The sequence below is a fragment of the Bidens hawaiensis genome, unplaced genomic scaffold (assembly GCF_021521415.1).
Source record: "Bidens hawaiensis isolate Kalapana, Puna unplaced genomic scaffold, B.hawaiensis_p1.1 tig00020514_1, whole genome shotgun sequence".
Classification (NCBI taxonomy): domain Eukaryota; kingdom Viridiplantae; phylum Streptophyta; class Magnoliopsida; order Asterales; family Asteraceae; genus Bidens; species Bidens hawaiensis.
Genome location: NW_027493133.1, coordinates 420,451 through 444,076, shown reverse-complemented (window position 1 = coordinate 444,076; position 23,626 = coordinate 420,451). Strand labels below are relative to the sequence as shown.

At 43.9% G+C, this 23,626-nt stretch overlaps 1 protein-coding gene across 1 annotated transcript; it reads left to right on the top strand.

Moving 5' to 3' along the window:
• The first annotated feature begins 309 nt into the window (after positions 1-309).
• On the top strand, positions 310-23,626 carry LOC143560932 (polygalacturonase inhibitor-like). The gene is made up of 3 exons (XM_077049120.1): positions 310-424; positions 22,346-22,418; positions 22,588-23,626. The coding sequence occupies exons 1-3, from the start codon at positions 310-312 to the stop codon at positions 23,624-23,626; spliced, it is 1,227 nt and encodes a 408-aa protein (XP_076905235.1).

Sequence of the window (23,626 nt, the reverse complement as noted above, 5' to 3'; positions counted from 1 at the left end):
AGATTTAAACGAGCTAGTATTGTTCAGAATCCGAACTTCGAGCCGGAATTTGGGTTCTGACCAGTACACTCAAAATTTCAAAATAAACATAAAAGTCTTCTGGCCCGAAAGCTAGTTCCGACCAAAAGTTAGAGAAATCGAATAGTTAAAAGGATTTAACTATTATGCCCTTAAACGGGCCGGGATCAAATTGGCAACCGGGACTCCCTCAATCTGTGAATTGATTGAGGGCTTTTGTTCAGGATATAATAATCTATGATTTTACAAAAGACAACTTACCCGGAAGATGAATGGAACAAGAAGATAATCATGGTCAAAGGTCTTGAAGCACCAAAGTCAAACCGAAGAATAAAGAACTTGAGGAAGAACACATATAATCAAAGGAAATTCGGATTTGGGGTGATGGTGGCTGATGTTACAGAAGGTTTTAGGGTTTTATGATAGATTATTATAAATAGTAAAGGTTAAAATAGTTTGTTAATAGTATAATAAGTAAACGGACTCATTTAGGAAGTAAATCAAACAATAAACTGAAAGATTTAATCTTATTGAACAAGAAAACGAGTTAGATAGTTAAAATAGGTCTAGTTACATTTACTTGGATCTTACATGTCGTTTTAAATCGGTTAGGAAGAGATTTAGAGCATCGAAAACGAATAAACGAACAAAGAATAAACTTTTGCTTATTTGCACGTTGCCCGCGCTACGCGGCCAACTTAGGGAAATCCGTAGCAATGCTGGACGGGTATATTTTTACCAAAGTTTTCCAAATTTCATATTTAGTCGTTGTACTTCTATAAATTCATTTTTTAGCCATTTTAATTGATTTTAAATAATTCTAAGAATTATTTGACGAGTTTGAAAGTTAGGAGAATATAAAATAAGTTAAAACAAGTTAAACACTAATAAATACAGTATTAAAAGAAGTGTACCTTGAAATCTTGAATAGTTCATTTCGATCTTCAGCACGTTTTGAGGCTACTAGACTATGGTGCTTTTATTTGGGAAAATCACGTAAATGGACATTTGATTCCGGTAAGTTGCAACGTGGTGTTTTGACTTTTGCGGATGAAAGCGGCCAGCCGATGGCAGATTTGGAGCAGCCAACGATTCTGGGGAGATGAATGGACGTGCGCCTTTGGGATAGAGGAACAGAGGGTCAAAGGCGGCGACCTGGTTGGGAAAGACGCTACCGGATTTTCAGTTTTGCGGCAATATTTGGAAAGTGGTTTTCAGATGTGTGTCAATCAGATGAAAATAAGCCACGTGGGAGAGGAACCACGGAAATTTCAATTTTCAATTCTTTAAAAAGAGAAGTACATGGTTAATTTAAGAATCTGTGGTCAAATGTTCTCATCGGTAATTATCCCTTTTTATTTCTTTACCTTCACTTAATAATAACATAGGATGCCAAATATAAAAAGGTAACAAAAACTCCGTGTGAAACACTATATGAAAAGTGGCAGCACCTTCAGTTTTCATGTCATGTCCCTTTCCCGCATAATTGCACATGCTTGTACAGTGACATGATCAACGGACAGGGGTCGTCACTTTTACCCGAAACCCAATCCGAAAAAACTCGTACCCGAAATCGAACTAACCCGACCCAAAGAAGCCGAACCCGAACCGAAGTAATTCGGTTGGTTTTAGTCTTCTTTTGAATTGTTTTATCAAGTTATGTTAGTTTATTATTTGATTATTTGTGTTATAAGAAAAGAAGAATATGTTGTTTTAATTTTAGCATTATAGTTTTTTAATTTGTTTTGTTTTTGTGTTTTTTTTCTAGGATACTCGAAACCAATTAACCCAACCTGAAAAAATCCGAACCCGAATTACCCGAACTCGAAAAGCCCGTGAGAGATTTGAGTTGGGTTTTGGGTCAAGATTTAAAACTTTGAAACCCAAAGAACCCGACCTGAAAAACCCAAAATCCAAAAAACGACCCCGAAGAACACCCCTAAACACGGATTGTAATTTAGGCATGTCGTTTTGAACAGGTCTATATAGTTTCACAATTTCACAGCCTTCACAAAAGAGTTTGAAAATGTTACTATTGCATTCATGCATTGCATTTACTTTAATTATTCTTTTATAGAGTGTGTAAAGAAACTGTAGTTAGAAAATTTATTTATTAATCACGTGTAGATAAAATAGGTGTTTATTGATTTTAAAGCCCGGATAGTGACGGATTCAGAAAATTTTGTTACGTGTCAGAAATTTTGGGGTAGGTCACTAAATATTAAATTTTTTTGATACCTTAAGGTTGACTCGGGTAAGTTCGGGTCACATAAAAAATAGAAAAAGCAAAATTAAATTATGAATACATTACAAAATTACATCAATCGCGAGGCATTTTGAGGCAACAAGGCCTCGAGCTGCAAAAACACACCAATTTATGTATGCGGGCACATTGAGGCAACAGGGCCTCGAGCTGCGCAAAAACTCACTGATTTATGTCTCCATAAACATATGAGTAAACTTTATATATTTTTATTTAAAAACAGTAACAAAAAAAAGATAAATGAAAACTAGTTAATTCAGAAAACTTATAAGTTTATTTATGTAACTTAATTATAACTATTATTAGCAAAATAAGAAAAAAAGAAAATATAGAAGTCAACCCGAAAAGAAGTCAAAAGACTGACACCACAATATCTAATAAAATATCAATATTTTATGAACTTGTCTTCCCGTAAACCAAATTCCCGCTGCTAACTCCATCCACCCTTGTCGGAATTTTTTCCGGCAATATTTCTTCTCCCCCTTTCTCTTTTTCCTCATTCTTCTTTTCTCGGTCTTTTACAGGGATCGGTATCAAAATTTTATAGGAATCGGTTAGGATTTTTCTATATATATCACACTAATTTTTTTTAAATCACAAGGGTCGGCCAACGCCCATGATCTAGCCATAGGTCCACCACTGAAGCCGGATTGTCTCTCTACAGTCTAACTGGATAAAATGCAATATAATAAATCATATAAATAATTATACTAACAATAGGTTAACTCATTCTAAAACCTTGAAAATGATTTGATATCAATCAAATGGCTTGAATTGATTTTAAAACAATTGAGTCATAAAGTAGTAAGCATTCAAGCAATAAGTATACGTATAGTTGGATCTAAAGTATGTTAGATCTAAAGTATGCACGTGATATATATGAAAGCTGCTTTGTAACATGGCTAGTACCGACTCAGTTGCAGGTGTACATAAAACTGAGCAAAGATACTAATTTGTATCATGGTTGTTCCCAATGAGGCAATTGTTTTGCTGAGTCTGTAGCCTACTAACACTTATAAGATCAAACTAATTTTCTTTCTTAATTGCCAAAAACGGTTTATGTCTGTTGATGTCATTTCCCAGTATACATTGCTGTATTTTCAAATCCCAGAAGTAGAATTTTAGGAAGTTAGATTGTCAAAGGGAAGGACGACTCCTTAGGGGATAGAAGAACTTGATGGCTCTCGAAAGTCCTTGTTAAGTACTTTTGATAAAACGATTCATGATTGTTAATGTTAAATGATGTTTGATAATTTGTAGAGGGTGTTTGAGTCACTATTTATAAAGTAATATTTTATTCAACTCCCGATATGATTATTTTAATGAAAGATATGCTTTTGTTGCGTAAATAAAAATAACTAGATACTAGCAAACATTTAGGCCCGAAGGTCGGGTGTGATAGCATACCTGTGTTTGTTCACTTGCTTAGAGTTTGGTTTGGTGCTATGCTCTTTAGTGGAGAATTAGCCTAGAGCATGTGATTTGATTGGTTAGGTTAGTGTAGTTGGACTTTGGCCTGTATAATTGTATAAGAAAGGGCGACCATTCTTGTTTAAAGGGGTCCCGATTGGTGTTGTTGGATCGGTTAAGCTTTCTAATTATGAAGAAAACTTTAAGCACCACAAGAAAAAACCGTTTGAAGGTCCTACATCTTAGCCTTGTGAATACTCGTGAAATCATTGTATACTTAATATGCATTAAGGGCATAATGTTTATATAAGAGATAACTGGACCAACCATAGTACGTAACGGCTCTTTCTGATACGTACGTCCACTAAACCAACATTAATTAATGGCTCAGATCTCAAGCATATATTAGTAAAGATCTTTGATTAATTCTTAGAGCATCCACAATAAGGAGGTACAAAAAACACCCAAAAACATACCTAGTTAGCTTCCATATCATAAAAACACAATTATTTAAAAACACTAACAGCTCATCCAATAAGGAATTCTAAAAATACTTAAAAACATTATCACATCGTCACCATCTTTTACCTTTAACAAAATTATTTTTTTTCCACTACCCAACCACTCACCCGGCCCTACTATCTGCAAAATGGCCCACCCAACTCATTTTTTTTGGTTTTTGATGAATAACTTATTTGAAAAACGTCTGCTAAAAATGACTCCCACAATAGAGAAAAATGAATGACGTGTAAAAACTTCAAAAAAACAAACTATGAAAAACGCTTTGTTGTGAATGCTCTTATATGATATACTTACAATGGCATCAATCCTAAAGATAACTTAATAGATTAAAATGTTTTGAATTTTCTTAATAAAGAAAACGGCAAAAATGAAAAAACTAGATTGGTCTCTTTGTTGTAATTTATATTTTTAAAATAGCCTTATTGGTGTGTAGATGTGCTATGTACTTTGGTGTTTTAGCAACGTCCTAAATCAGTCTTATTAATGCATAATGAATAACTAAATGAAAGCGTCATTTGCCACAATTACATGACAAATCGTTTACGTATCCCGCTTCTTTTTCTTAATTTATAAATCCTCGCTACTATTATTTATGCTTTTTTCACATAATAAATAATTCTTTAATTAGTTTTACATAATAAAGATGAGAGTCCTGAGAAGTTGGTCTAGTGGTAAGAGGTTCGCCCTCCCAATTTAAGTGGAGACGCAGGTTCACTACTTACTTGGGCCAGTTCGAAGGACATCTGGGTGAAGCGACAAATCAGGGCTTTTGTATGGCCCCGAGCATGGTAGCATTGCAATTCGGGTGTTTGATTTACTCATTAACATAGTTCTAGAATCACAGTTAATTAAAACCATTCGCAGAATATAAAAGTCAACCATTCATATAAATCATCAAGTACTTGTTTTAAACAAAATAACAAAGGTCTTAACGATTAAACATAAACGACACGTAAATCTTCTTTCTTCGGATGCCAGTTTTCACATTATTGCCACGTGTCTCTTCTCAAGCTACCTGTCTCATTCTATTCACCTGCGTGCATACTAAAAGTACATTCATATTCTTACTTATACGTATCCGAAGGTACGTATTGCATACTTTACTTACTAATCTTTCTTTCATACATACATACATACATACATACATACATACATACATATTGTCTTTCATAATTTCCTATGGTATACCATAAGCTATTCTATCTCTAGGTCTGTCCCTTCTGTCTCAGATATTATTAGGATTTGGTCCCTTCTGTTTCAGATATTATTAGGGTCTGGTCCCACTTTCATGAATAACCATACAACCATACACATCTCGTCAATCATCCATACATACATTACCATACATTTATATCTTTCAGTTGTCTATATGTGCTTATATAAAATGCACATAATCATACACGACAACATACATACTCTTACTTTAATAATAACATTTAATTCGTAAGCATTCACGTATCATACACTTACCACTTAAGGTAAGTGTATTAACTAACACATAGGAGTATGCACACAGCCCTGAAAAACGTCACAGAGAAAAGGGGCTAAAAACTCACCTGAAGTCGGTTCCTCTGGGAGTTAATAGTGATACTTTTTCTTCAATCGAGCAGTGCTAACTGTTTAATAATTCACAAGTATTAATTATCTATTCTTAAATATCTTATATTCCTAAGTTAACAAAACTGAACTTATTAGTTTAACGAAACCGAACTTTATCGGTTAACAAAACTGAACTTATTGGATTAACGAAACTGAACTTTATCGGTTAACGAACCGAACTTATAAGTTAAGAACCGATCTCTTAAGCAACGAAAACAAACTCTATAAGTTACGATTTCTTAACGAGTCGGGTTTCGGGTCAAGTTTATGTTTTCATTAAATTCCTACTTTGAGTCGAGCTCCAAGCTCCATTTATATAAAAATCGGTTCGGGTTGAGTTTATGTTTTCATTCGAGTTGAATGGGGAATCGAACCCCTTGGTTCAATCGGTTCAAATGGGAGTCGAACCCTTTAGTTCAGTCGAGCCAATTCGGATCGAGTTCCACCTTTGTTTCAATCGACTCGACTTGAGTCGAATTTATTTAACCTCAATCAAGTGGCCTTTTGAGTCGACCCACATTTTCCCCATCGATCCAAAATTTTTAGACGACTCCCTCAATCGGATCGAGCCATATTCCAGTCGATTCACCCATTTGGGTCGAGTCCTTTCATCCAGTCGACTTGACTTGAGTCGAGTCTACTACTTCCAATCGAGTTTAAAAAAAAAGAGCCGACCCCTTTGATCCTACTCGATTCGATCCCCTCATTCCAATCGACTCGACTCTTTGAATCGACTCCTTTGTCCCATTTGAGCAGCTTCTGAATCGAGTCCCATTTACTTGCTCGATCCAATTGGGAATCGAGGTCCCTGACCACTCGAGCAGATTGGGGATTCAAGTCCTTTAGTTTCATTTAAGCCAGGTTCGGATCAAGCCTCTCATTCCCATCCGAACCTTACTTCTTTCGAGTCCAACTTATTATATAATTATACACTGAAGAGGTATGTACCCGCCTCAACACCGAGCAAGGCGGGTCAACCCACAAGATAAAGACATTATGAAGGCACAAAGCCAAAACCTATGCGCATGGCGCATACAAAACATGCTTAGGCATCATATGCCCAGGCACACATATGCTCGCGCATCACATATGCGCGCGGCGCATCAGCGCGCGGCGCATATCACATGCTCGTGCATATCACATCTGCCCAGGCACACATATGCTCGCGCATCACATATGCGCGCGGCGCATATCACATGCTCGTGCATATCACATCTGCGCATGAAATATCTGCGCGTGAGAATAAAGAGAAGACCTCGCGCATCCTCAGGATTGGCGCATATCACACATGCACATAATCGACCTCGTCCTCATCCAAATCAGGATTAGGGCAACCTTGATTGTGCACGTCAGACAACCTTCCAGAAGGCATCTTTTTAAGGAGTAAGAATATGCTGATGTTGACAGTTGCCAAATGAAAGGTCGACAACTCAGCATGACACATGGGTTACCACGTGATTACAACCAACGAGAAAGCGCCAGGTGTCCTAGAGGACACATGGCGCAGTGCGATTGGAGGAGGCCAACGAGGTTGAGCCCAACCAGTGGAAACCCTAGCACTATAAATACAGCATCAACTCCACTTTGATGGACAGATTCATACTCAATCATTGACAGTTACAGGCAGTGATATCACATTCAATCATATTGAATTACATTCACTCACAGTCAGTTACATACAAACACACAGTCACACAATCATACAGTATTCAGCTAATAAGCAATACTCTCGAGATCCCCTTACTCTCACATTATCATCTTCTCCTACATATACTGATTCTCACGCCGGAGGGTTACCCCAAAGAGGACCCCTCTGTCCCTTTCTGAGGGGTAAGTAACGGCGCTGTTCATTTTGTAGGTGGAAGAACACAGATCCAGAAGAACCATCGGTGAAATAGTATAATCACACCCGAGGAAAGTAGATCTGCTACCAGCGAGTAGATCCATGTTTCTTCATTGGCGCCATCCGCTGTTACATCGGCAATCAGATCTCATCAGATCTACATAAAAAAAATCAATCACCATGGTTTCTGGCGTTCGTAACGTTGATCAAGCTCTGGAGGATATTGAACGTGAGGGTGTTAACGACGGACAGCAGGTTCTGAGGGTTCCGCGTGATTCTACGCGTACCACCAGCAACCGTCCCTTCGTCACAACCCCTCACGGCCAGACTGAAACTCCTCCAGACGATCTCACGTTACAAAATATGGCCGGCGCGAAACTGAAAGGACCAATGGGTCCAGAAGAAGAAACAAATGATCCGAATGAATGGCTCATAAACGAGCAGCGGCGTCTGATGGAAAAGTACAATGAAATGGTCAAACAGAAGAAGCTAGCCGACCAAACACAAAGGCAAGCGTTTGATAAGCAGACTACAAAAAGGCCGCGCGCGCCGGAAGAAGGACATTCTGTTCACACTGCACACACTGAGTTCAGTGATGAAGAAGTGCATAGCATGAGGAAGACGCGGGATACTCATGTAAAAGGCTCACAGCTCCGCGCGCCTGTGAACATGGCGCCTGGAGCCAGAGCCGATCTGGATCTGCACATGCCGTACAGCCCACCAGTCAGAGGGCAAGTGGACGTAACCACACCCTACAGACCAGCCATCTTGGTGAAACACTCAAAGTTCACTGCGCGCATCGCGCAGGCTCCCATCCAGCACAAGACCAAGATGCCAAGTGGTTTAGGTAAATATGACGGCACGACAGATCCAGACGATTTCTTGCAAGGTTTTTACAACACGGGAAACCTAGAGAGCTGGACGATGCCAACATGGTGTCATATGTTTGCTCGCTGCCTAACGGGCGCGGCGCGAGTATGGTTCGAGAGCTTGCCGACTGGGCAAATTGATGGGTTCGAGGAACTATTAGAAAAGTTCCAAGCGCACTTCGTACAGCAGCGCAGGCACACGCGCGATCCTGATGACATCATGCACTGCGTACGCAGGAATGATGAAACTATTGAAGATTACATCACTCGGTTCAATCAGGAGTCTCTGGCAATCGGAGGTATAACCGGGCAACTCCTGCGCGTGGCCTTTATACAAGGCGCGCGCAGTGATCAATTACGACGAGCTCTCGTAAGCAAAGATGGCATGCCCACCACGTGGGCCAAGTTAATGGAGGCATCGCGAGTTTTCGCGAGAAATGAAAAACAGATTGCCCAAGATAGGGCAAGAGAAAGAGCGCATCAGGCTGAATCACCGCGCAGCAAAGAGAAGAGGGCCAAACAGAACTCTGAATGGTCCAGGTTGCAGCCAACAAGTTTTTCTTCCGCAGAAAAGCAAGCGCAACCAAGCTCACCCCAGCCCCAAAAAGATGTTCGTAATCGCGGGGAGGGTGACAAGAGGGAGGGCGGCAGAGATCCCAGCAGACCTCTGCCAAGAATATGGACTCCCCTCACTAAAACACCTTCACAGGTGTTAAGTACTGAGAATGTTCAATTCAAGCCCCCCAAGCAACTACACTACAAGGGACCGCAAAACAGTGGCAAATATTGTGAATTTCACAGGTCCCCGGGCCACAACACCGACGCATGCCATCATTTAAAGGATGCGATCGAGAAGGATGTAAAATCAGGCAGGCTGGCTCACTTGGTGAAAAACCAAAGAATAGAAGATGAGCAACCGGAAGGAGCCTCTGCCAGCAAGAAATACAAAAGAATCTGTGTGGCTGAGGGGGGACGACAAGGGCAGACGTCAAAAAAGAGAAGCGCGCAAATCCACGGAGATTGGCGCGAGCAGCAAGTCATCTTCCCAAGAATCAGGGGAGGCCCTTCAATAAGCAGTCCTCTCGTCATCACCACACACATTGCTCATTACGAAGTGTCAAAGGTCCTGGTGGACACTGGAAGCGAATCTGACATTATGTATGAGCAATGTTTCAGAAAGTTAGACCCGGCAGACCAAGCGCGGCTCGAAATTGTGAACGCACCAATCTGTGGTGTTTCAAATAAAATCATCCATCCCCTAGGCCAGATTCAGTTTGAACTAACTATGGGGGATGATGAGCACAAGCGAGCCGAAGTTGTCAACTTCTTGGTCTTGCCCACCACGTCATGCCACAATATGATCCTGGGTAGGGGAACGATTGCCCAATTTAATGCTGTACCGTCGCCAGCGCACGGCGCATTGGGGTTCCCTACACCAACAGGCGTAACATTTGTTTACCGCGATCATTTGTGCGCAGTGACAAGTACGCCGCGGGAAGGGAGAATGAAACTTCCAATGGCGGACAATGTGCCAGAGAAGTGGATTTTAAACCCAAAATTCCCAGAGCAATCGGTCACAATTGGCGCTACCATTTCAGACGAAACGAGATTGAGAATGAAAAGGTTGCTCACAAAATACACGTCGGTTTTCGCGTGGCAACACTCCGATATGACGGGGGTCCCGCGAGACTTGGCGCAACATTCTCTTAACACGTTCAAGTCGGTGGAGCCAATTGCTCAGAAAAAGAGAATCATGGGGGATGAAAAGGCGAAGGCCATGAATGAGAAAGTGGAGGACCTGTTGCGCGCAAACATCATCCGCCCGATCCGATACCAGACGTGGGTAGCCAATCCTGTGATGGTAAAGAAAAGCAACGGGTCATGGAGGATGTGTATTGACTTCAAGGACCTCAACAAAGCATGTCCGAAAGACTGTTACCCCCTCCCAAACATCGACGCAAAGGTGGACTCCGTGGCGCCATTCAAGCTCAAATGTTTCCTGGATGCCTACAAAGGCTATCACCAGATTCAAATGGCACCACAGGACGAAGACAAGACTGCCTTCAGAACCGACAAGGGTGTTTTTTGTTACACAAAAATGCCCTTTGGTTTAAAGAATGCGGGCGCCACCTATCAGAGACTTATGGATTCGGTTTTCAGTGAACAAATCGGAAGAAATCTAGAAGTCTACGTTGATGATTTGGTGATCAAGAGCAGGGAGGAGAGACAAATGCTCAAAGACATCGAGGAAACTCTTCAGCGCCTAACGGAAGTTAACATGAAGCTCAACCCGAGCAAATGTACTTTCGGCGCGGAAGAGGGGAAATTTCTTGGTGTAATGGTCACTAAGGATGGTTTCAAGGTGAACCCTGAAAAGGTGGAAGCCATCCTTGACATGCCTTCACCATCCACCATGAAAGAGGTTCAGAAGCTGAATGGTAGATTGGTGTCAATCAACAGGTTCCTAGCGAACCACGCCAGCAAATCTACTCCATTCGTTAACACTTTGAGGAACTGCTTGAAGAAAAGCCAATTCAAGTGGACGCCTGAGGCTGAGCAAGCTTTCAGTGAGATAAAAGAATGTCTCATAAAGCTGCCCGCGCTAACAGCTCCACTTCCTGGTGAAACCCTTACATTGTACCTGTCAGCTGGAGACCGCGCCATCGGCGCAGTATTATTGGTGGATCGCAAGGGGATCCAAACGCCAATATACTATGTGAGTCGGGTGCTGACAGACCCTGAGACGCGCTATTCCATCATGGAAAAGTTAGTTTTGTCACTAACACACGCGTCGCGCAAGCTCCATAGATACTTCAATGGTCATCCTATTGAAGTTCTGACTGGTTACAACATCCAGCAAGTCTTGCGACGCCCCGCGCTCTCCGGAAGGCTGACAAAGTGGGCGCTGGAATTAGGTGAACACACGATCACCTATAAGCCCCGTCCAGCAATAAAGGGTCAAGTTTTAGCGGATTTCATCACGGAAATCCCAGAGGGAAAGATTGAAGAAGCTCAGCGCGAGGTAGACCCTCCGCGAGCAAATGATGAAGAAGATGTTTGGAGGCTATTCACTGATGGAGCCTCCAACAGCGAAGGGTCCGGCGCAGGCCTCAAACTGGTGGACTGTTGGTGCATGTTTTGTAACAGATGATCTTTCGTGTTTGTTAGAATTGAGAGCAACGGTCAAAGGGGAGACTGTTGGTGCATTTTGTGACCGTCGCTATGCAATTCTGACCAGCGGAACGCCACAGGCGAAGTTAGCACAACTTCGCCTTAGGCGAAGTTAGAGCAACTTCGCCAACGGCGAAGTTGTAACAACTTCTGCCTTAGGCGAAGTTATCACAACTTCGCCATAGGCGAAGTTAGCACAACTTCGCCTACTGAAGCCCAGGCCCGTGAATGTTTGTCTATATATAGTTGTGTCTTGATTAGTTTTAGGAATCAAGAAATCGGTGTGTGTTTGAGCAGCTTGTTTATTGAGAGAGAGTAAGAGACTAGTGTCGTGTGAGACGACCCGAGGTAGAGCTCACCTCGGGTCAGTCGTGTTTTCTGTTTTTGTTACGGTATGTAACGTGATTATTTTATATATGAATCTGCAGATTTGTTTATCCCGTTCTAGTATTTGTTTGTGTATTTGATCGTGTACGTGTTTGTGTTCTTTGTCTTTACACCAATAAACGAGTCTAGGAGGATTCCGCACTCCTAGACCTCGTGCGGATCTCGTATCGATCGGTGACGTCCCCGGGGGGACCTACATGTGGTATCAGAGCCTTAGGCTCTTACGCTATGGTTCGAGATCTGCGTTTTGGTGTTTCTGGCACGTTTCTGTGCGTTTCTGGCCGAACAGTTCTTCAGGCGAAGTTATTGTTCATCAGGCGAAGTTGCCGTCACTGTTCGTAGGGTTTCAGCAAAGATATAAGGTCTGGCGAAGTTATGAACATGCGAAGTTGACTTTAGGCGAAGTTGACTTCTCGGCGAAGTTATAGCCAGGCGAAGTTATGAACAGGCGAAGTTATGAACAGGCCAGGCGAAGTTATGAACAGGCGAAGTTATGAACAGGCCAGGCGAAGTTATGAACAGGCCAGGCGAAGTTATGGCCAGGCGAAGTTAGCAGCCAGGCGAAGTTATGGCCAGGTGAAGTTAGCAGCCAGGTGAAGTTAAAAAAAAAAAAAAAAAAAAAAAAAAAAAAAAAATTGTTTGGAGTTTTCGTCTGTATGGCCAGGTGTACACGATTATTGTGAGACCGAAGATGTTGTTCCGTCAACGAGTGATCTTGTTATCTCTTGATCTTACGTGTGAACAAATACGTGTCAACTCTGATTTGGAGTTGAGGTTGTGAATGGGTTATTGTTTGAAACTGGATAGTGACACATATTCGGGTGTTTGTGGGAAAGGAAATTGTTGTTGTTCGTGGTGACCAACCGAAGAAAGTCAAATTGAACTGAAGGTTTTTCGTCATTACTGGATTGCGGTCAGAGCATATTTTTTATGTTATTTTCAAGGCGTTCGAGAATTGGATCCTGAAACGTGATGCTTATTTATTAGAGTGAAGATTCTGGAACAAGTTGGATTTAACCGGGAATTAAAGTGTTTATGTTCCTGATCGTTATCCCTGGTGATTGAAGATGCTTCAGATTTTTTAATGGTAGTGTGTTAGATTCTGTCAGGATGGTTTTGTGATGAAATTGATCACTTGATGTTGAGTAGTTGAAGATTAAACCTTATCGTATGCCGACGAGTTGGTGAAGTTGTGGAGGAAGCCCAACTTCATGTGGTGGTGAAGTCAGATGGACTCACGTGATTGGTTGAGATGATCTATTGGCACGAGGATGCATGCATTACAAAGACCTCAATCGTTATAGTCGGAGAAGCTTACACTGAAGGGGAGATCTGATATGGAAGACGCTGGGTGATTGGTAGATTTGTGAAGCTACAGGACAGTTTCTGACACGGCTGGTTGACTGCAAACAGAAGATCATCAGTTAAGAGGGAGTCTGTTGGTGCATGTTTTGTAACAGATGATCTTTCGTGTTTGTTAGAATTGAGAGCAACGGTCAAAGGGGAGACTGTTGGTGCATTTTGTGACCGTCGCTATGCAATTCTGACCAGCGGAACGCCACAGGCGAAGTTAGCACAACTTCGCCTTAGGCGAAGTTAGAGCAACTTCTGCCTTAGGCGAAGTTATCACAACTTCGCCATAGGCGAAGTTAGCACAACTTCGCCTACTGAAGCCCAGGCCCGTGAATGTTTGTCTATATATAGTTGTGTCTTGTTTAGTTTTAGGAATCAAGAAATCGGTGTGTGTTTGAGCAGCTTGTTTATTGAGAGAGAGTAAGAGACTAGTGTCGTGTGAGACGACCCGAGGTAGAGCTCACCTCGGGTCAGTCGTGTTTTCTGTTTTTGTTACGGTATGTAACGTGATTATTTTATATATGAATCTGCAGATTTGTTTATCCCGTTCTAGTATTTGTTTGTGTATTTGATCGTGTACGTGTTTGTGTTCTTTGTCTTTACACCAATAAACGAGTCTAGGAGGATTCCGCACTCCTAGACCTCGTGCGGATCTCGTATCGATCGGTGACGTCCCCGGGGGGACCTACATGGACCCTGATAATCATGAATATACTTATGCTATTAGATTGGACTTCAAGAGTACCAACAATGAGGCTGAGTATGAAGCCCTGCTGGCTGGTCTGCGCATTGCGCGCAAGTTTGGAGTTAAAAGGCTAGAGGCCCATGTTGATTCTTACTTGGTAGCTGCTCAAGTCAACGGCCTTTATGACGCCAAGGAGAACACAATGCCTCTATATCTAGAGCAGGCAAAAAAGCTCGTTGAGCAGTTTGACTTCTTCAGAATCATACACATCTCGCGCAGCGAAAATAAGTCTGCTGACGCGTTGAGTAAGATGGCTTCAACTAATTTTGATCACTTTGGCAAAGATGTCAGGGTGGAAGTGATGAGCAACCCGTCAGTGCAAACGCAATCTGTCCTTGTAATTCATACAACCCCTTCATCCTGGATAACTCCAATAATGGAATTCCTGAAGGAGGGGAAGTTACCGGACGATCGCGCACAGGCGAGAAAGATAAGACACAAGGCGCAGAACTATGAACTACTTGATGGTACATTATATCGACGCTCTTACCTTGGACCGCTCATGAAATGCCTGGATGCTGAAGAAGCAAGCTATGTGATTAGGGAGATTCACGAAGGAATCTGCGGAATACACGCTGGCTCGCGCATGGTGGTTGCCAAGGCAATGAGCTCAGGCTACTATTGGCCAGGCATGTACTTGGATGCGCTAAAAGAAATCCAAAAATGCAAGGCATGTCAGAGCTACGCGCCAAACACCATGCGGCCAAAGAACAACTTGATTCCGGTGACCTCTGCATGGCCTTTCCACAAATGGGCCATTGATATTGTGGGGCCCCTGCCGCAAGCGCAAGGGCGAGTGAAATTTTTGGTAGTGGCGATAGACTATTTCACAAAATGGGTTGAGGCCAAGCCACTAGCAAAAATCACAGCTGAGGCGATGAAGCAATTTATCTGGAGCCACATCATTTGCCGTTTTGGCCTTCCTATGGAAATTGTGAGCGACAATGGCAAACAATTCACTGACAGGAAGATATCCAGCTGGCTCAAAGAATTGCACATCAACCAAATCTTCACTTCGGTCTACCACCCTCAAGGGAATGGCCAAGTGGAGCGCGCGAATCAAAGTTTGTTAAATGGGCTGAAGAAAAGGTTGGAGGGAGAATCCCATTCTTGGGTCGAAGAGTTACCTAATGTCCTGTGGGCGCACAGGACATTAAGCAAAACTAGCAATGGCGAATCCCCGTTCAGCCTAACCTATGGGACAGAGGCTATGATCCCAGCAGAAATTGGATGCCCATCCCATAGGGTACTCATGATGAGCAAGACTGATAACGAGCGCGAAAGAAGATTGGACCTCAACTTGCTTGAAGGACGCAGAGAAGCGGCTATCATCAATGAAGCCAAATACAAGAAAAAGCTGGAAAAATATTATAATCAGCGCGTTAAAGAATGCCACTTCAAGAAAAATGATTTTGTCCTTCGAAACAATGAAGCTAGCCGCGCGATACCCCCAGGAAAAATGTCCCCCAATTGGGAGGGACCTTATCAAATTTCAGAAGATTTGGGGAAAGGCGCGTACACTTTAAAAGATTTGAATGGAAAAAAGATACCGCGCGCGTGGAACGCGGCACAGCTTAGAAAATGCTTCATGTAAAAGTTCAAATATGTAATCAAGGCTTTTAAGCCATCATGAATGATGATTCGCGCTATCTTTCAATATTTGTTCTATTACCTTTGCATACATGTTTCAGACTTCCTTTATTAATTTGGAGCAATATGACAACACTATATTGACTTCAAAACAAAATAAAACGAAGTAAAACATACATGCGCGAGCCTTAGCTCAAACGCGTTAACGAGTCTTAACTCTAAAACGTCAGGGCCTTAGCCCAAACCTACGAGCCTTAGCTCAAACACGTTAATGAGTCTTAACTCTAAAAACGTCAGGGCCTTAGCCCAAAACAAAGAGCCTTAGCTCAAAACACTCACAAACATCCATCTTACATCCCGCGCAGCCTGATCATAAAAATCCTTAAACACAACTAAGGCAAAGTACATGCCATATCATAGTTGTTAAGGTCTCAGGTCGAGGTCGCGCGCGGAATCATAGTGGATATCTGAGTAACACATGCTGACATGTAATGGCTAAAACTCATACTTCCATATAAAAACCGCGCGACAACGACGCGCAAAAAAGGAATTGAGAAAGATATCGCGCATGTCAGCATAAACAAGATACTGCGAAACTACTTACAAAATAGGACTATGGTTAAGTGAATAATTTCCTTACAACCTTGTTCTTATTTTAACGTGCAAGCATATCTTATATCTATACAAGCAAACATGAAGAGATGAATGGAAATGCGCAAGATGTGAAAAAGAGAAAACAAGTTTCATTCCATACAATTGAAATTTACAAGTATGATGAGTTACAAATTACAAGTATAAAAAAAAAATATAAAATTTGATGAAGGGCTTCTCAAGTCTCCACGTCGACGTCAGCCGCTTCATCACCCTCATCATCTCCCTCAGCATCTGGCGCGGCCCGCTCCTCATCTCCGAACTGACCATAGTCAAGTTCTTCCTCCTCAATGGAGTCTTCTATCACGACGGTGTCAGGAGCAGATTCTTTCGCCGCGCCAGAGCCGCTGGCAGGGGCAACATCCCCTGCGCCACCATCATCGCCACCAGCCCTCTCGCATTCATCGAGCAACTTCTTTAGCGCGCCGAGGTCGGGCTGGTCAGCAAGCGCAGCTATCTGCAAATCATTAGAAAAGTATTGAGTACAAAACACTTGGAAAATTAATCAAGAAAAACTCATTAAGGTCGAGGTACCTGCATAAGGATGGGGATGGGAGTATTCATATACTTCTCCCCCACCGCGGCCATGTCCGCGCAGGCCGCGTCGCTCTTGTAAGGGTACTCGGATGGGTTCTTCTTCAACATGCCATATTCATACCCATCCGTAAACCCTTCAGCTCGACCCACCAAGCGCGCGGCAGCATTGCAGTCCATCACAAGGGCCTGAAACTCGGCGGAATATTTCATCGCCAAAGCGCAACGAGTCATGCCCTGTGACACCAGCCATTGGAGATCCTGCGCGAGGCCAGCAACAGACGTCTCGAGGGCAGGAACCTGGGAGTTTAATAACTCAACAGTTTCCTTGGTCTTTTTAAGCTCCTCTTTATCAGACGCTGCTGCCGCCAAAATTTTTTCTTTCTCCGCCTGCGCAGCATCAAGTGCTTCCTGGCTGGACGCTGCCGTCGCCAAGGCCTCATCTCTATCAGCCTGCGCGGCCGCCAACTCCTTCTTCAGGCGCGCAACCTCGCTCTCCAGTGATGATTTCTCAGTGATACTCTGGACGATAGCTTGGTCACGCGCCTCCGCCTGCTGTTCCAAGACACGCACTCTCCGCGCGTACTTGGCAACTTCGGCCTCCGCCACCTGCTGCTTCTCCCGCGCAGCTTGGAGCTCATGCCCGCGCTTAATAAAGGAGGTGTTGGCACTTGCTCGGTTTTCGCTGAGCTCCGCCTGGAGTTTCTCAGCTCGTGCGCGAGCATCAGAAAGGTTCCAGGCGGCCACCTTAGCCTCTCGCTGGGCTTCCACAAGAGCATCGCGTACTTTAATATAATCACGACGAAGCTCCTGGGAGGCAGCAAAGAAAGCCGACCCAGCGAAAATATGGTCATTCAGCAAGTCCGCGCGGGTGCGCTCCTCCTGATACCTCCTTTCAGTAGGAGGCACGGCATGAGCCCAGAAGTCCTCGCATACGCCCATGGATTGGAAGGAACTGTCTTCATTAATATTCCATCTCGGGCGGTAAACGTGGTCACCTCCCTGCAAAACACAAGAAATGTTCTAAGTCATAAAACATACTTATATGGAGGTACGCGCAGCGGAGCAACAAATTAAAACATACCTGCGGGGATGAAGCAGAAAAGTCAGCGCCAGCCCCACCTGAAGTCTGCGCTGCGAAGTCTTGTGGCATTGCAGGGCTGGCGCGGTCTTCCAAGGAGTCCTCAGCTTGAGCCCCCTCATCCTCCTCATCTTCTTCAATAGGCCTCTTCTCTTGCGACCTGGAGGGCTCCAAACCAGTTTCGCGGGGAGGGCTGCGTGTAGGAGGAGGCGAGGGAGGTCTCGGCGTCGCCATTTCGGCGCGCAATACGGCTTCCTGCTCCTTTGTAATCCCAATAAGGGGAGACTCAGCACTAGCAGGAGCAGGAGCAGAACCAGCGGCGCCGGCAACGGCGCCAGGAGTGTCACCAGCAACTTGTACGCCAGCTACAACTCCTATGAACAAATCAACAAGGAAAATTGGTTTATGACTGGATCCAAAAGAAAAAATTCAGAAGACAAATGTGCAAAACATACCTTGGCGCAATTCTGTTCGCGCGGCGAACATCGCCATAAAGTTCATTTTACCCTTTTCAGAGGGTAGAACAGGGGACTTCGAAGCAGCCCCCGGCGCAGTCTCAGCACCTTGTGGCGCCTGCGGCTGATCTGCGACCGTCGCCGGTCCTGCAAACATTCAAAGGAGCAAAGGTTTAATAATAATTCAATCAGATGAAGATAAGCAAAGTATACCTGTCGCAGGCGCGGCACTGCTTCTCTCTTCAGCCGCGCGAACGGAGGAGGTGACGCCACCATACCTCAAGTGGACAGGAGGTCTGCCCACTTTCACAGGCAGGGAAGCTAAAGAAACCTTGGTGGTAAACACCTGGGTTTCCTTAGGTCCCTTCGTTTGAGCATGGGGATGAGCGACAGGGGTGTCATCTTTCTTCTGTTTCTTACTGCCCCCTGCGCCAGATTTCCCCTTAGCTTTGAGCTTTAGTAGGGGCGCCTCCTCTTCCTCCTCCTCCTCTTCCGCGAGCTCCAGCTCGTAGTTTTCGAGCTCATCTGCAAATACAAGCAACAGAACTGTTAATAAACTTTGGTATTCTAAAGGAATAAGCATAAGTGCGAAGGCTTACCAGGCGCGTCACTATCAAAGTCAAATTCCAGATCCACTGGGATGAACATGTCATCGAAGCGATCTGGGAAACCAACCTCCCCAGCGCCAAGCGCGACGGAGCCACCCTCCACTTGATCATCATAAGCGGCGTGGATATAATCCTTGGTGACTGCGCAAAAACAAGTCAAGTGATATCAGCAAAAGAATTATGTTCGCGCAGAAAAAGAAATAAAGCAATGAAATAAACTTACACAACCCGTCGACTTGGATAACGGGCTCAAGCGCGCTGTCGGCCCACAACCTACTCATGCCGACCCCCACCAGCGCCTCCTCGCGAATTTTCTTGTTGGGAGATGGTTCGGCGGACAGTTTCTTAACCCAGGCGCCGGTTGGGTTCTTAATAACATCCGCATCCGCGGGCGCAGAATCGATCGCGCGCATCGTCATGCGGATGGGGATTACACCAGCCCTGATGTAGAAGAACCTCTCAGACCAGTCATGAAGGCTCTTGAATGATACGGTGCTGCACTTAACCTTCTGACTGCGAGGAATAAAGGAGATCCAAGAATCTTGGATCTTGGGCTTGTAAAAAAATTGAAAGCGCCGAGGGGTGGGCTCCTCGCGCTGTGATTTGCACATGAACTCGAAATGAGTCATGCGCACAAGTCCAAACGGATGGACTTGGGATATATGAATCCCGAAAAACCGTAACACCGCGCCTACAAACCTTGTCATCGGAAGACGAAGGTTGCAGTGGGTGAAAAAATGGGTGTACAGTGAAATATAGCCGGGAGGCGGGTCCGCCGCCGTTTGCCCGGCCACAGGCAACATGCAGCCAAACACAGGGGGGAAACCCTGTGACGAGATGAGGCTGTCGAGATCGACCTGCCTCAATTTGCAGGGGATTTCATTCCACCTTTTCGTGGCCTTGGTCCTCCCTACTTTCTCCGATGTGGTCTCAACAACCCTCTTCCCCTTGCCCTTTTGCTTCAATGTCGACATCACCACAGATTTCACACGGCGTCTTCGAGAAGCAATAGAGGTGATTGAGGGGTTAGAGGAGTCTGAACTATCAGACATACAACTGCAGCAGCAGATAATCGAAGATTCGAAACGATGAATACACTCAAATCAGAATATGAAAGGCTGAAATTCGAAAATTAGCAACAATGAAGATGAAGATAAAAAATTTCCTAAGGGCCTGCTTTTATAGGCCCAGGAGAGAGAAATGTGGCAACTGATCGGATTTCACGCGCCCCCACTCGCGGGTGCAAGCCAACGAGGGCGCGGCACGTGTCCCTAACACTGTTGAGGGGACATAAAAATGTAACCGACCTGCCACGGAGCAGAGACGCGCCCCCACTCGCAGGTGCAAACCAATGCGAGCGCGACACGTGTTCCAGACAGCTGTGCGAGGGGACATGAAAGGCAACTGTAGCACCTCGAGCACACGAAACGTCTGACACGTTTACGGCGCACGTCACCACCAACCAACCACGTGTTTGGACCCTTCGTTTCAACCAAATGGATAGAACTTCGCGCAACGATGGAAACAACCAAGAAAACGACAACACCACATTAAAAAGACCAAATCAGTAAGTCTAATATCTATCTTACCGCGCTAGCGCGAGATGAGATACACATTAGACTGGGGGGGCTTGAAGAGGTATGTACCCGCCTCAACACCGAGCAAGGCGGGTCAACCCACAAGATAAAGACATTATGAAGGCACAAAGCCAAAACCTATGCGCATGGCGCATACAAAACATGCTTAGGCATCATATGCCCAGGCACACATATGCTCGCGCATCACATATGCGCGCGGCGCATCAGCGCGCGGCGCATATCACATGCTCGTGCATATCACATCTGCCCAGGCACACATATGCTCGCGCATCACATATGCGCGCGGCGCATCAGCGCGCGGCGCATATCACATGCTCGTGCATATCACATCTGCGCATGAAATATCTGCGCGTGAGAATAAAGAGAAGACCTCGCGCATCCTCAGGATTGGCGCATATCACACATGCACATAATCGACCTCGTCCTCATCCAAATCAGGATTAGGGCAACCTTGATTGTGCACGTCAGACAACCTTCCAGAAGGCATCTTTTTAAGGAGTAAGAATATGCTGATGTTGACAGTTGCCAAATGAAAGGTCGACAACTCAGCATGACACATGGGTTACCACGTGATTACAACCAACGAGAAAGCGCCAGGTGTCCTAGAGGACACGTGGCGCAGTGCGATTGGAGGAGGCCAACGAGGTTGAGCCCAACCAGTGGAAACCCTAGCACTATAAATACAGCATTAACTCCACTTTGATGGACAGATTCATACTCAATCATTGACAGTTACAGGCAGTGATATCACATTCAATCATATTGAATTAAATTCACTCACAGTCAGTTACATACAAACACACAGTCACACAATCATACAGTATTCAGCTAATAAGCAATACTCTCGAGATCCCCTTACTCTCACATTATCATCTTCTCCTACATATACTGATTCTCACGCCGGAGGGTTACCCCAAAGAGGACCCCTCTGTCCCTTTCTGAGGGGTAAGTAACGGCGCTGTTCATTTTGTAGGTGGAAGAACACAGATCCAGAAGAACCATCGGTGAAATAGTATAATCACACCCGAGGAAAGTAGATCTGCTACCAGCGAGTAGATCCACGTTTCTTCATACACCTTTTTCAATCCATTAAATCGGCATCCGAACCTATTTGCATGGTTCAATAAAGTTTATTCGTGTCGGGTGATTAGGTTCGTTTCGTTCTCTAACTTGCAAGATTCATTTTATTATTACCTCATAACAATAAGAATAAGAAGAAGATGGATAAAAGGATTAATCTTTAACATGATACATACCTTATAGATCTTGTCTAGATTAGTTCTTGATTCACTTGCAAATCCTAGATGAGTTCTTCTTCTTAAGTGAATAAATAGAAATAAATCTTGTTTATTCTATTAGATCTTGAATGAAATAAGAAGAAAGAATGTTTGTGTGCACAGGGGGTAGTGTGTGTACGTGTGTCTGATGATGAGGATGATGAAATAAGGATGATTATGGTTTTAGAAAAGGTTTAGGACTTTAAATATTCTAGGCCCATGGACTTAGGCTCGTAATCATTCTTAGATCCATAACCAAACCCTAAGTTTATCCTTTCATCCTATTATTATTTAACGGATTTAAATAATGACACTCAACAATTAAGTAAATAAAACTTATTTTATTTTATTTATAATTTCTTAAATTGCAGATGTTACAGCTTTAATCCCGAGTTCGAATCTGATGGGAGAGAGGGTTTATCGATTGATCCGACGCATCAAAGGGTACAGTCTCATGACGGTTAAGGCATCAGTCTTGAATATAGCCCTGAAATAATTGGGTTACACATGATGTGTGTGTGTGAAGGGGGGAGGGGGGGGGGTTTGAATTTAGCCTACTTTTGAATATAACATTTTTCTTATCAAAGTCTATAAATGCACGTTCAAATTGAAGAAACAAAAACCACACCACATGCACCACCAATGAAGAAAAAATCTTCATCATCTCTCTCCTCATCTTCCTCTCTCTCCCCACCCCATCTCTCTCCGTCTCCAAACCATGCAACAAAAATGACGAAAAAGTCCTCTTTCAAATCAAGAAATCCCTAGGAAACCCTTACCATTTAGCCTCTTGGCAAACCACTCTAGATTGCTGCAAATGGTACTGTCTCAAATGCAACAAAACCACCGGCCGTGTCGTCGAACTCACCATCTCCTCCGGCAACATATCCGGCCAAATCCCACCAGAAGTCGGTGACCTTCCGTACCTCCAAACACTCGAGTTCCGAAAACTCACCAACCTCACCGGTCAAATCCCATCCTCCATTTCTAAACTCACCCACCTCACCATGCTCACATTAAGCTGGACTAATCTCACCGGTCCAGTCCCTTCGTTCCTTAGCCAACTCAAAAACCTAGATTACCTCGACTTGTCGTTCAATACACTCACTGGATCCATACCCTCAGAGCTTGCAACGTTACCAAAATTAACCGAAATGAACCTCAGCAGAAACAAGCTAACGGGCGTCATCCCGGAATCATTCGGGAAGTTCAGCAAAAACTTCAAAGCTCTTCACCTTTCACATAACCAGCTTACTGGACAAGTACCCAAATCTTTAGGGTTCTTAAACTTGCTCACCATCCACTTTTCACGAAACAACTTGACAGATGATTTAAGCATGTTTTTTGGACGAAACAAAAGCATTCAAATAGCTGATTTTTCTAGGAACGCCTTCCAGTTTGATCTTTCTAAATTCGTGTTTCCGGTGAGCTTGACGTGGTTAGATTTGAATCATAATAAGATTTTTGGAAGCCTGCCGGCGTCGTTGAGAGGACTAAATTTGCAGAATGTGAATGTGAGTTATAATAGGTTGTGTGGGAAGATTCCTCAAGGTGGAGAACTGCAGAATGTGGCTACCACGTCTTATTTTCATAACCGGTGCCTGTGTGGGTCTCCGTTGCCGGCTTGTTCCAAAAGATCTGGTCTATCCTAA